The sequence below is a fragment of the Pantherophis guttatus genome, chromosome 4 (assembly GCF_059756535.1).
Source record: "Pantherophis guttatus breed Tessera chromosome 4, ASM5975653v1, whole genome shotgun sequence".
Taxonomy (NCBI): domain Eukaryota; kingdom Metazoa; phylum Chordata; class Lepidosauria; order Squamata; family Colubridae; genus Pantherophis; species Pantherophis guttatus.
The window spans coordinates 93,873,540-93,886,719 of record NC_142066.1 but is presented as its reverse complement, the minus strand read 5'-3'; the positions used below and the strand labels follow the sequence as shown (position 1 = coordinate 93,886,719).

The 13,180-nt window shown below is 44.8% G+C and overlaps 2 protein-coding genes across 2 annotated transcripts in view; one reads left to right on the top strand and one right to left on the bottom strand.

Moving 5' to 3' along the window:
• The window catches only part of EIF1B (eukaryotic translation initiation factor 1B), a 182,604-nt gene that overhangs the window by 9,346 nt on the left and 160,078 nt on the right, over positions 1 to 13,180 (bottom strand). The gene's annotated exons all lie outside the window — the stretch shown is intronic.
• LOC132711419 (uncharacterized) lies at positions 5,492 to 11,487 on the top strand. Its single transcript, XM_087892505.1, has 5 exons — positions 5,492 to 5,767; positions 9,809 to 9,869; positions 9,960 to 10,033; positions 10,182 to 10,387; positions 11,316 to 11,487. The coding sequence occupies exons 2-5, from the start codon at positions 9,853 to 9,855 to the stop codon at positions 11,349 to 11,351; spliced, it is 333 nt and encodes a 110-aa protein (XP_087748631.1). The 5' UTR covers positions 5,492 to 5,767; positions 9,809 to 9,852; the 3' UTR covers positions 11,352 to 11,487.

Genomic DNA, 13,180 nt, shown 5'->3' with positions numbered 1-13,180 from the left:
AGGAAAATTCTATTTTGTTGTCATTTCCTTGAGTGTCTAATTAATGGGAATGATGAGTTTCAGCAGCTGCTCCCAGACTTGGATACTTTACCAAGAGAAGTCCGATTCACATCCTAATTGTTACTGAAATACCCAAACATGGTCTTTTTTTAGGCAAGGATCTTTTGGCCTTGCAGTTATTTTGCTTGCTCTTGGGATAATTTAGGTGTTGTTTTACTGAAATAGTTTTAGCTGCTTCAGTTATTGAAGCTGAAGTAGTTTTAGCTACTTCGTTTTTATCTTTATTTTACTACTAGGAGAGCAAGTTTGGTGTAGGGGTTAAGACACCAAGCTAAAAACTGGGAACATTCCTTAGGCATGAAGCCAGCTGGATTACTTTGAGCCAGTCATTCTCTCTCAGAGAGAGAAGGCAATGGCAAACCACTCCTGAAAATGCTGCCAAGAAAACATAAGGAACTAGACAAGCAGATAATAATTTATTACTGTTGATTCAATTTATGTGTTGTGGGAATCAGGTGGCCATAGTATATGTGTAGACCAGTCTAGCTGGTTGGAACACATATGCGGAGCTTGGCTATGGAAGAAGAGTAAAAGGAAAAGCGGGTTCAGCTAGATGATCACTGAAGGGCCCTATTCATTCTCTCTTTGTTCATAATATTGTAGAACATAAACTGTGTAGCAATCCCTTTGAACTAACATTCCTGAGGACTGAGGTAACCTCTGATAACGGGGAGATGGGCCTCTCGGCTAGCAGAAGAATATGCTGGGAACGAAGCCAAATATGATAACATAACAAGAGTTAAGTTTTATTTTTACCTTAGGTATCGCTTTCCTAGAATTCACGTGATTTACTGTAATATTGTAGAATGTGAAATCTATATGGAGAATATATGGATGCTTTCCTTTTTCATGTATGTAATATAAGATGTGTAGCCATAATAACGGCTTTTGATGACGCTGTACTTTGATTACTAATAAAAGAGAGGTCTGGAGTCAGCTCGAGGCTCTCTCATCCCGAGAAACACTTGTCCTGTGTCTTCTCTAATCTGGACTACTCATGAGGAGCCCACAAGATGATCGCAACATCTGGTGACCCCGACGTGATAACCCTCGTGGCTATACGTCTCTTGGAACTCCCGTTCTCACTACCTGGAAAGAGGCTGCGCACCCGATTTCGCCTGAAACACAACGATAATCTTTCGTGAGTATGGGGGGAGGTCTTTCCAAGCTACAGACGGAGCATCTGCAGGAGCTTGGTGAGATATCCAAGACTAATATTAATATTTTAAAAGATAACGGGAAAGTCCTGCCCGTGATTTCAAAAAAGAATTTGATTTACCTTCTAAAATACATTTGGCAACATTGTCCGGCTTATCCAGAAAAGGGCTCTTTAAAAGTGAAAGTGTGGAAACAGATGGGAAACTGCCTCCACAAATCTCCCCAAGCCCCTGAAAAAATTCTTGCACTCTGGAGATTGGTTATAGAGTGTTTAATGATGCATGAGAAAGTTTTCAGGACACTGATAAGTTTCCCGAACCTTAAGAGTGTTACAGTTGTGGAAAACCTGGTTATTTTAAAAGAAAGTGTAAAAATCCAAAAAGGGGGGGCATGTCTGTAACATCTTGCCCTCTCTTTCATCAGGGATCAAAAACCCTGGTTATCATCATATGGATGACATTTTAATTGGAGCGCAAAAAATACAATTTAATTGGCTTTTTGAAATACAAAATGATTTATGTGTAAATGAATTGCACATTGCCCCAGAAAAAATACAGCTGCATATCTTTGTTAATATTTCCTACTAGTAAGCTACCCACAGGAGTATTGGCTGCCTTAGAACAGCAAAAAGTATATTGTATTGAATGGCTTTATTTGACTCATTACCATCTAAAAATGTTTTATCCTTTATTCAAGCTATTGCTGAACTTATAACCTTGGAGCGTGCTCAAGCTTGTCGAAGAAATGGAATTGATTTAATAAATATTATTCTTTCTATCTCAAAATCTGACTTTCACTTTTATCTTCAGAATAATTCATCTCTTCAGTGTGCTCTAACTTTTTCTCAACAACCTTTTAATCTGATCTCTGACTCTCAGTATGTTTGTCAGGCTGAAAGAAGAAACTGTTTATTGTTCTTCCCACCCGGGGTTTAGCAGGTAATAAAAACATAAAGCCTGCCTAAATGGGAAGGCTCAGATGATTTGAACTGATCAACTTGAAGTGATTTCTGTTAAAAATATTTTGTTGATGTGCATCTATAATGATAGTGTGTAGAATTGAATGTGGTTGAATTAATTAATGACTGATTTGCATGGAGGACGCATTATACAAAAGGTCTGATTGCAGTACAGATGTGAATGGAGTCATTTATTGGATTGCATGAAATGTAATTTTGTGCAAGGTTCTGAGAGGCTAAGGAATGTGAGACTTCTATGTAGTATAAGCATTTTTTTTTCCTTTCTCTTCCTGTCTTCCCAGGAAAAGGGAGGCTTGTCCGTTTTAAAAATTTTTTTTCCTTTCTCTCACCCCCCCCCTTTTTTTCCCCTGGGAGGTGAGAGGCACGAAGAGGGGGGCTATGGGTTTTTGTTCTTTTCACCATTTTTTTTTCTCTCTGCTGAACCAGCCTGAGAAAGGCGGGGTAAAGGGTGATATCTGATACCTGCCTTTGCACAGCTCTGTTTTGGCTCAGAATGCAATTTTGATTTTCTTTTTCCTTCTGGAAATTTTTGACGTTTCAAATACTTTCATACCCAATTATATTTCAGAGTATTGACTCAAAATACCTCATTCAGATTGTTTGTTTTATTTTTGAAGCTGTTTTTCTTACTCCTTTATGTTTTTATATCTGCGTGCCTTTTGCATATGGCACGTTTGTTTGTTTGTCTGTTTGTCTGTCAGCAGCATAAGCTGCTGCCTTTTTAGGAATTGTCACAAAGATGAGTTAGAAATTACAATATGTAGACAGAGAGATAAAATACGTAGGACATTTAATTAATGAAAGAAGTAACAAAAATAACACCTGAAGGAGTTGAGGAAATTTCTAGGATTGACTGGATATTGTAGGCTGTGAATAGATAATTGTGCTATTTTGAATAAAGACTGGTATGCAAAGAACCCAGTGTTACAGGGAATGTAAGGGAATGGCTTTGAGGGTTTTAACCCAAAAGTGGAGAGGGAAGAGAGAGTCAGTAAGGAAAGCAGAAAGTTGACTTTTGGAAGTATGCTTGTTTTTGTTTGAATCAAGCTCAGTTTACAAGGAGATTTAGAAGGATGATCAGATATTGGTGCTGAAAAGGGGTTGAATTGTTTAAGAGAAGACATTTAGGTAAGTTTGCACAGACTTGGGCTGGCTTGGAAGTCAGAATGGCAATGGGAGAAGGACTTGAATCTTCAGTGTTATAAGGAGATTTGTTTATTGGAAGGTTATAGATGTTGTGGGTGGCGGAGACAGAGAATTCCATCAAAATAAAAAAGTATTAGCGAAACAATTTGGTCTCACGGCAGCCGAAGCGACTGCCATCATACAACAATGTCCTACCTGTAGTCAACAAGCTCATTCTATCCCTATGGGTGTAAACCCTAGAGGTCTCAAAGCTTGTGAAATCTGGCAAATGGATGTGACTCAATACCTTTCCTTTGCCCCATGGAAATATTTGCATGTTTCCGTGGATACTTATTCAGGATTTATTATGGCATCCCCACAAAGGGGAGAAGCAACCAAACATGTAATAAATCATTGTATTCGGACTTCTGCATTGATGGGACGCCCAATTGAACTTAAAATTGACAATGGACCTGCGTACACCAGTACTGCCTTTGCAGACTTTTGTAACAAGTGGTCCATCACACACAAATTTGGTTTACCCTACAATTCTCAATGGGCTAATAAGACCCTCAAAAACGCCCTGGATAAATTGAAAGAGGAAAAATGCCTCGGCCTCCCAGCCATGCAAAACAAACTCAATCTTTGCTTATATACTTTGAACTTCCTTAACCTGACTGGACAGCCTCCCACATCAGCTGCGACCCGTCATTTTTCTGCTTCCCCATCAGCTGCCCCAAAACCGAAGGTCTATTTCCGCCAACCACCCGATCCTGCATGGAGAGGGCCCGCTGACCTTATCACCTGGGGCCGTGGATATGCTGCTGTCCAGTACAAAGATTGCACCATTTGGATCCCCGGAAGACACGTAAGACCATTTCATTTACAACAAAAAGAAGGAGAAACCCCTCGTGCTGAGATTTAAGAAGAAAACACCCTGCTGAGTTCTACCGGCAATGGACTCTCAACGCACGGTGGTGATCATCAGCTTTGTAGGACCACACCGGAAGCTGGTCCCCTGCGCACAGCGGAAGATTCATCAGGAGGAAACTACCTTCACATTGTACATATACATTTTATTAGCTTTAATATAACACTTTCTTACACATACTAATGTTAGTAGAAGTTTGGGAGTGGGTTTTGTGGATAATTGTTTTTCTAATTTTGCTAGTAATTTTGTTTCACACATATAAGTGACTATGATTTGTTTATGGCCTTGGACATTGTTAGCTTTGGGACTCTCAAGTGACCATGTAAGGAACATCAAATCCCCACATACATTCACATTGTTGTACCTATGTATCATTATCAGTATAACATCACTCACACCATAGAACATATGGAAAACATGATCAAAAACAATCCCTTATCATCCGATGGATCTGGCGCCATTGACATCTGGCCTGCCCTTTGGTCATGGCTCCCGGATGGTTCTTGGTTGAAATCAATTATGCCAACTATTGTATCTATAATCGTACTGTTTGTTTTGCTTTGTTGCTGTATCCAATGTCTCCCCTCCCTTCTGCAAATGTGCAAAGGTTTTATTCCCTCCAATAGGAAGGACGTCCTGAAAAGTGAAACCAAAGCCCTTCTGGAACTGGAGGAACAAATCAGGTGTGGTCAGAGAAGGTGCTCAGGACTTACAGGATAGGGCTTCCAGAATAACTCAGAGGTTACAAACTTCTGACATGTGGTTTTCTTGGGTGCCTGGATCCGGATGGATTTACAATTTGTGCGAGTGATTTGTGGAAATGTATAACTGGAATACAACTCAGAAACTTGATGGCCTATCTCGCTTGACATCTCCTGGCCACTTTTCCACTAACTTTGTTCACCATAATAAAGGATGGGTGAGCTACAAACATTTGCAGAAACCGGATGGCTGAAGAACATATTGTCTACTGTACTCATGATCATTGCTTTGCTTGTTTCTGTATGTTGTAATATCCAATGTATTCCTGCTTTGTTTGCTATGATGACAGGCATGTTTCCCAGGCGTAAAGAGAACATCATAATAACAACACAGCTGAACCCTGTTGCAAAAAAAAAAAAAAAAAACAGAGGAGATGTGGGAATCAGGTGGCCATAGTATATGTATAGACCAGTCTAGCTGGTTGGAACACATATGCGGAGCTTGGCTATGGAAGAATAGTAAAAGGAAAAGCGGGTTCAGCTAGATGATCACTGAAGGGCCCTATTCGTTCTCTCTTTGTTCATAATATTGTAGAACATAAACTGTGTAGCAATCCCTTTGAACTAACATTCCTGAGGACTGAGGTAACCTGTTACAAGGATTCATGGATCAGGCCCAACAACAAGACATGAGTCAGTAGATTAACTAAATCTCTTTTATTCACAGGATCATCTCAACAACACTTGCAACATCTGGATCTGAAGAGCAAGGAGGAGCGTGCCCACCTTTTATGCCAGAAGGCGGAGACTTAGGTAAGGAGGGGTTAGTGGGAGGAGCTGGACAGGTGGGAGTTTGGATTAACCCCTGCACTGCTGCACTATAGCTGACCCCTGGCACAGTTAAGGCATTTACCCTTGACAAATCCCCCTCTAAATGCCTAACATGTGTCTGTATGCCTGACTGATTGATTGGCACTCCGGGGCGGATATTGAGTTTGGACACTAGGTGTGAATGTTGTTTGCCCTGCAGTGGTTTTGTGAGTATGTCTGCAGTCTGTTCTTCAGTGTCACAATGAATGGCCTTTATGAACCCGATTCTGGAGAGCTGTCTTACGTGTTTGTATTTTATGTCGATATGTCTTGATCTTTGCCCTACGGCATCGGCCATGGATATTTCTATGGCGGCCTTGTTGTCTTCATAGATATTTATCGGGTAAGTTGGTTCTCTCCACACGCTGGCGAGCAGGTCGTCGAACCAGATAAGGTTGTTGGCGGCTTTGGAGAGGCATATGTATTCTGCCTCAGTGGTCGAGGTGGCTACCAAGATTTGTTTACCTGTGTACCAATGCACAGGGCTATTGTTCAAGTAGAATATGTATCCTGATGTGCTTTTCCTACTTTTGATATCTCCAGCCCAGTCAGCGTCGGCATAGCAGGAGAGGACAGGTTCGTCAGATGCTTCTGGTTCTAGGATTAGGCACGCATTGGCGCTTTGTTTCAGGTACCTTAGTACCCTCTTCACTGCGTCCCAGTGGTATGTGGTGGGTCTGCCTACGTGTCTGGACAATAGATTAACTGATAGCGCAATGTCTGGCCTTGTCCAGTTAGCGATATACAGGAGTGAGCCTATGACTGACCTGTACAGCGTGTTGTCTTCAAACTCAGGTGATTCGTCATGCATGTTCTTCAGAAAGTCCGGTTGCATGGGTGAATCACATCCCTTGGCATCTGCCATGTTACATTTGTGGAGTAATTCCTCTATCTTTTCCTTTTGGGACAGTTGAAAGCCCTTGGGGGTTTCACTGACCTGCACGCCCAGGTACCGGTTTATTCTTCCTAAGTATTTTAGGGTGAAGTGTTCGCTTAGTCTGTTGGCGAAGGCCTTGCGATTCTTTTCGTGTTTGCTGATGTAGAGAATGTCATCCACGTATACTAGGATGTATTCTGGCGAGTCCCCCACTCTCCTGGTGAAGAAGCAGTTGTCGGCCACGGTTGCTGTGAATCCCATTGACTTCAAGACCTCAACCAGGCACTCATACCAGCGTTTACCTGACTGTTTAAGTCCGTACAGACTTTTGCGAAGCAGCCAGGTGTCCCCCCTGTTGGTCCTTTTACTGTGTGGCGCCTTGACGTATATCTCCTTATCTAGGTTGGCGTGCAGATAAGCTGTCTGCACATCGAACTGGTGTACCTCTAGTCCTAGTAGGGAGGCGATGACCAGGGCACTTTTGACGCTCTCTGTCCTCACGGTGGGTGAGTAGGTGTCAGTGTAGTCCTCTGGGAACCTTTGAGCAAACCCCTGGGCCACTAGCCTGGCTTTGTATAGGTTTTGGCCACCCTCAAGGTTCTTGACCTTGAAGATCCATCGGGTGCCTATCGCGCTTTTGCCCTCAGGGACCTTGGCTGGGGTGTAGACCTCTAGTTCTCTCAGACTGTCCAGTTCTTTGGCCATGGCGGACTCCCACCTTGTTCTCTCCTCTTGAGGTAGCCTTAATACCTCTTCGTATGAGTTTGGTGTGACGTGGTTCGTGTGTATGTGCATCACGTAGTCATTTAGCCTCTTTGGCAACTGGTTCCTGGTTGACCTGACCGGTCTGTCTATTGTCTGTTCGGTGTCATGTAAGTACCTGGCCTCCCTTTGTGTCAGCGAGTCTACACTTATCTTGGGATGGTTCCCTTTCCACTCCCCAATTTGGATGCCTTGGAGGTTGGGTTTGGGTCCCTTCTTTTCCTGTCTATTCACCTTTTCGTGTTTGTCTTGTGCTTGCTCGTCTGGCCTACTTTCTAGCTTGTTGGGCACCTCGTTCAAATGTATCCTGGACCAGTTGGCTTGCTCATGGAATGCCGCCGTCCTAGATACCACGAACCTGTCGTTACTGTCCACAAACCTGTAGCCCTTGGTTCCCGGTTCATACCCCATGAACCTCAGTCTTCCGGATACTTTGTCCCCTTTTCTGCGCAGCTGTTTGGGTATGTGGACATCGGCGGTTACGCCGAATACGTGTAAGTGTGCTATTTGTGGCTTTTTGTTGTACATGAGCTCGTATGGCGTTTTGTCTATCACACTGGACCATGTTCTGTTAAGTGTGTAGTTGGAGTAAACCAAGGCCTCAGACCAGAAGTGTTGGCCAATGCCCGCGTCCTCTAAGGCGCACCTGACCATTGTTTGCAGCGTTGAGTTTCGTCGTTCTGCGACCCCGTTCTGAAAGGCCGAAAATGGGGACGACGTAAAGTGAAGCACGCCCTTGGATCTGAGCCAATGGGAGAAGTCCCTTGATAGGAACTCGGACCCTCTGTCAGTCATGATTTGCTTGATTTGGGCGTTGTTCTGTGTCTCTACCCTTTTGTAGAACTCTTTGAATTTTTGGAAGGCCTCATCCTTTCTCTTTAGGGTATAGACGAAGCCATATCGACTATAATCGTCCACGATGGTGAGAAAGTATCTTTTTTTGTATTTTATGGATGGCCTTAGGGGCCCTACCAAATCCATGTGGACTAAATTGAATATCTGTTTGGCGGCGCGTGATGACTTCTTAGGCCTGGGTTTGACCTTTAACTTAGAACATTTGCACACCGAGCACTCGAGGTAGTTTTCACAGCTCTTTATTTTGATGCCCTCGGTACAGTTGGCCATTTTTTGGATTACGGGGAAACTTGCGTGCCCTAGCTTCCTGTGTAATAGGTGTGCACAGTCGTCGTGCATGGGCTTGCCTATCGAGGGCCCTCTCTGAGTGTGTCTGCTGTGTCGTGTCTCTAGTGTCGTGTTCTTCTTGTTCTCTACCTCTCCCTCATCTACCTGTCCTCCTTCAATTCTGTTCTGGTTAAGGTCTTCTATGCTTTCCGAGCTGGCGTATATGCTGTGTGTGCTACCCTCAAAGAACGTTACATGGGGTAACCCTTGACTGATGGTCACTCTCCCTATGTCCTTTCCGCCCTTGCTGACTTGAACATTCCCTTCCGTAAAGGTCACCTTAACCCCTGATTCCTTGCTGAGTTTTACTGCGGCCAATATGTTGTGGGGTATCTCCGGGACCAGCAGTACCCCCTCTATTTCCCCTACTCCTGGCAATATAACTGTCCCCTTGCCTGTTACCTTAACCTCGCTTTGGTCTGCAACCTTGATTGAGAAATCCTCTCTTTGGAACGATGAGAGAAGTTTCTGGTTGTATGTGGTGTGGTTGGAGGCTCCAGAGTCTAGGAGCCATGAATTGGTGTCTCTGCCCTGATGTGTTATGTGAGTGCGTTCTCCTATCCCATATAATGACCCCGTTCTGCTGTCACGTGAGCTGTCTCTATTCCCTCTTCTATCTCTGGGGTTGGGTGAATCTCTGCGCCTGTATCTCTCCTCAGAGGTGCGTCTCTCTGTTTGCCTGAACCTATGTTCAGGTCTGCCTCTCTCCCTGTAGTTCTTGGGGCAGTCTCTCTTGAGATGCCCCCTTGATCCACAGATATAACACTCTGATATGTTGTGTTGTTTCTCTTGGAAGACTACTCTTTTCTCGCTCTTATGCTCTGTGGAGGGGCCAGAGCGCCTCCTCTTGAGATTGTCTTCTGCTATGAGTTTGTTGGACAGCTTTTCCACGGATAGCAGGCCTAGGCTAATGGTATCTAAGTGTGATAAGAAGCTGTCCCATGAGTGATCTAAAGAGTTAATTATTACACTCTTCATGATCTGATCGGATATGACCTCCCCCCTAAGGTGGAGTTCTGCTCTGGTAGCGCTTAAGGACACTAGGTGCTCACTTATGGGGGCCCCTGGTTTTAGTCTGGCAGAGAAGAAGTCTTTGGAGATCTGGGTAGTGGTGGACACACTCTCACTGTAATACAACCCAAACATTTTCTGTATGATTTCAGATACTGTGAGATTATGACCAATGCAGTGATAGATCGTGGGAGATATGCTTGCAATTAAAAGGTAAAAAGCCCTATGGTGCGTACAGTCCAATTCCAAGGACCAAGGTTTCTCTGGGGGATCATTAATAAAATGTGACATATTTTCTTTTAGGAACACTACCTGGAGCTGCTGTGACCACTCTAGGATATTGCCCCCATCCATCCTCAACTTAGGAAAGTCACTCGGTAAGTTCCCAGCATTATTTGTAAAGTTACTTACTGCTGGCTGCTGTCCATGGTTCCTTATGTGCCTATAACAGCAATACGGCATGGGAACGCTAGCCGGCATTTTAAAAGTCCCGCTTTGTGATTTTTTTCTCTTTTCTTCTTCTAGGCGGAAGAGCGCATGCGCGAAGTCCATTTCTGCCCTGCCGTCGTCGAGGAAGGACCTGTTCATCGCGGCTCCGGCATAGAGGTCTTCATCGGCTGGGTAGGCCTCGACTTCGGTCTTGGGGGTCCAGGTGCGCTCCGGATGGTGGCGGTCAGCAGCGGCTTCATCAGGGTGACGATCCTGGCGGTGCTGGGGTCTCGGCGACGAAAGTAAGTAGCTGGCCCAGTCCCTGCGTTCTGGGGTGCGCGGTCCGGGCGATCGGCGGCGCGGTGTCCTTGGGGTGCGCAGGGGGTTTGGTGTGCTGGCGTGGGCATCGTCGACCCTCGGGTGGGTGTTCCGGTGCCCCTCTCCTCGCCTTCCCTTTCGTTTGGGCCCTTCCGGATCCCTTCTTGTGACTTTGAGGCCCGGGCCGAAGGCGGCGGCGAGGGTCCTCATGGCCTCGTCGACTTGCCGTTCGGTTGGGGGGTCCCCGCGGCCCGAATCGGACTCTGCCCCCTCGCCCCAGTCGTTTTCATCATCGCTTGGGGTCGGATATTTTTCGCGCGCCGGCCATTTTGAATCCCGGCTTCTGATTGGGCGGGGGTCGGCCATTTTGCCCGACCACGTGGTCAAAGATGGCCGCCGTTTTGAATTTAGCGCGGGGCTGTGGGGCTCGGTGACCGTAGTGGGGTCGTTCTGGGGCGATCCACTCACCGAATTCAGTTCTTCGGGCTCCGGGTCTGAGTCTTCCTCGCTCCCCGCCACCTCGCGGTCTATTATGAAGCTTCGTAGGTCCGCGAGGAGATTCTTGTCATTGGCTCGCTCTTTTAGCAGCCTCAGGACGTCGATCCTCAGTTTTTCTTCCTCCTGATCACCGGGATTCGTTATTTCCCTTTTGTTGGTCTCCCTCCTTTCCTCCGTTGTGATGGCTTTGGGATCAGTCTTGGTTTCTGCCTTCCTAGGCGATCCTGCTGGGTTGCTGTCCCTTTGCTTCGGTGGAGTTGCCATCTCGTAGGCAGTGATGTATCTTCGTTGTAGGTTCGGAGGTTATTGGGCCATCCAACCATCCTCTGCTACCATATTGTTACAAGGATTCATGGATCAGGCCCAACAACAAGACATGAGTCAGTAGATTAACTAAATCTCTTTTATTCACAGGATCATCTCAACAACACTTGCAACATCTGGATCTGAAGAGCAAGGAGGAGCGTGCCCACCTTTTATGCCAGAAGGCGGAGACTTAGGTAAGGAGGGGTTAGTGGGAGGAGCTGGACAGGTGGGAGTTTGGATTAACCCCTGCACTGCTGCACTATAGCTGACCCCTGGCACAGTTAAGGCATTTACCCTTGACAAATCCTCTGATAACGGGGAGATGGGCCTCTCGGCTAGCAGAAGAATATGCTGGGAACGAAGCCAAATATGATAACATAACAAGAGTTAAGTTTTGTTTTTACCTTAGGTATCGCTTTCCTAGAATTCACGTGATTTACTGTAATATTGTAGAATGTGAAATCTATATGGAGAATATATGGATGCTTTCCTTTTTCATGTATGTAATATAAGATGTGTAGCCATAATAACGGCTTTTGATGACGCTGTACTTTGATTACTAATAAAAGAGAGGTCTGGAGTCAGCTCGAGGCTCTCTCATCCCGAGAAACACTTGTCCTGTGTCTTCTCTAATCTGGACTACTCATGAGGAGCCCACAAGATGATCGCAACAATGTGTCAATTGTGATCCCCTATTTTGGAGGTTCCCTTTCATGGATTACTGCCTTGTTGTGGTGAAGGGGCTTGCATAGCTCAATGAAGCTATTCCCAAATGCAGGAGACAAGACCACAGAAGTTGGAGAACACAGGTTTATTTCCTAGCAAAGGTTCGGAGCATTCACATGTAAGATTCCAAACCTTGGGCTATGCCCAAGGTGTACCTTTTATACATTTTGCAATTCTAGCCACACCAGAGGTGTTACGCTTTTGACTCTGTTTCCATATATGGGTACACCGTCTGTTACTTTCCGTGAACACTTCTGGTAATATGTTTCTTAATATAAGTTCATTACAAGGATGATATAGAACATAGGTCATTAAGCTCATCAGTACATTTAACAAGTTCCTTATTTCTGTTCCTTGTATTTTCCTGAGGTTTGCAACATAACTTCTACTCCCACGTCAACACTTCTGAAAGCAACATAATACTGTGAATAATACAATACATAGATTAATATGATTTATAGTATAAGACCCTCCTGCCTCATTCCCCCCTTTGGAACTCCACCTAAATCCCCTGATTACTGTGGAGTTTCATAAACAGGGAAGTCATCATCCATCAAGTTAAGTTTCTCATACTCCCACCAAGCCATCGCCTGAGCTGTTGCCTTTTTATCCATGAGTAGAGAGAGACTGTTAGAAATTGTACGAACAAAAATGGGGAGAATGCAGGGTAAAATTACACATCCAGCAGCTATTAACCCAATCAATGCCATGATAGCTTGCAGGCCCGGCAGCTTAGGGAACCAATCTGAAAAGGCGTTAGCTAAATTAAATCCTTTCCAAATTTGAACCGGGACGTGAGCTATTTTGACCATTTTATCAGTTATTTCCTTAATGACCTTGCCACTGTCATCGATCTCAATACAGCAATTAGACAAATTAAATTTACCACACACCCCTCCTTCCTTGGCTAGGAGGTAATCTAAGGCTAAGCGGTTTTGCATGATATACGTTCGAGACTTCACGCTCTCAGCAGCTAATCTGGTGAGGCCTTTCACAGTTTCATTAGTAATTATTTCTACAACAGCCTGTAGCCTAATCAAGCAGTTTAACAGGCAGATGGGGATCCGATACCCGTAGGTGCCATCCTCTGCCCAGGTGGCTGGTCCATACATCTCAATGATTCTCTCCGGTGGCCATTTATCAACCTTCCAATGGCCTATTTTAACCTTTTCAATCAAGGAAGTGTCAATGGCTGCCCTCTTGGACTGGATGTTTCCAACTTCATCATACACTGGTACCTTGGCCGA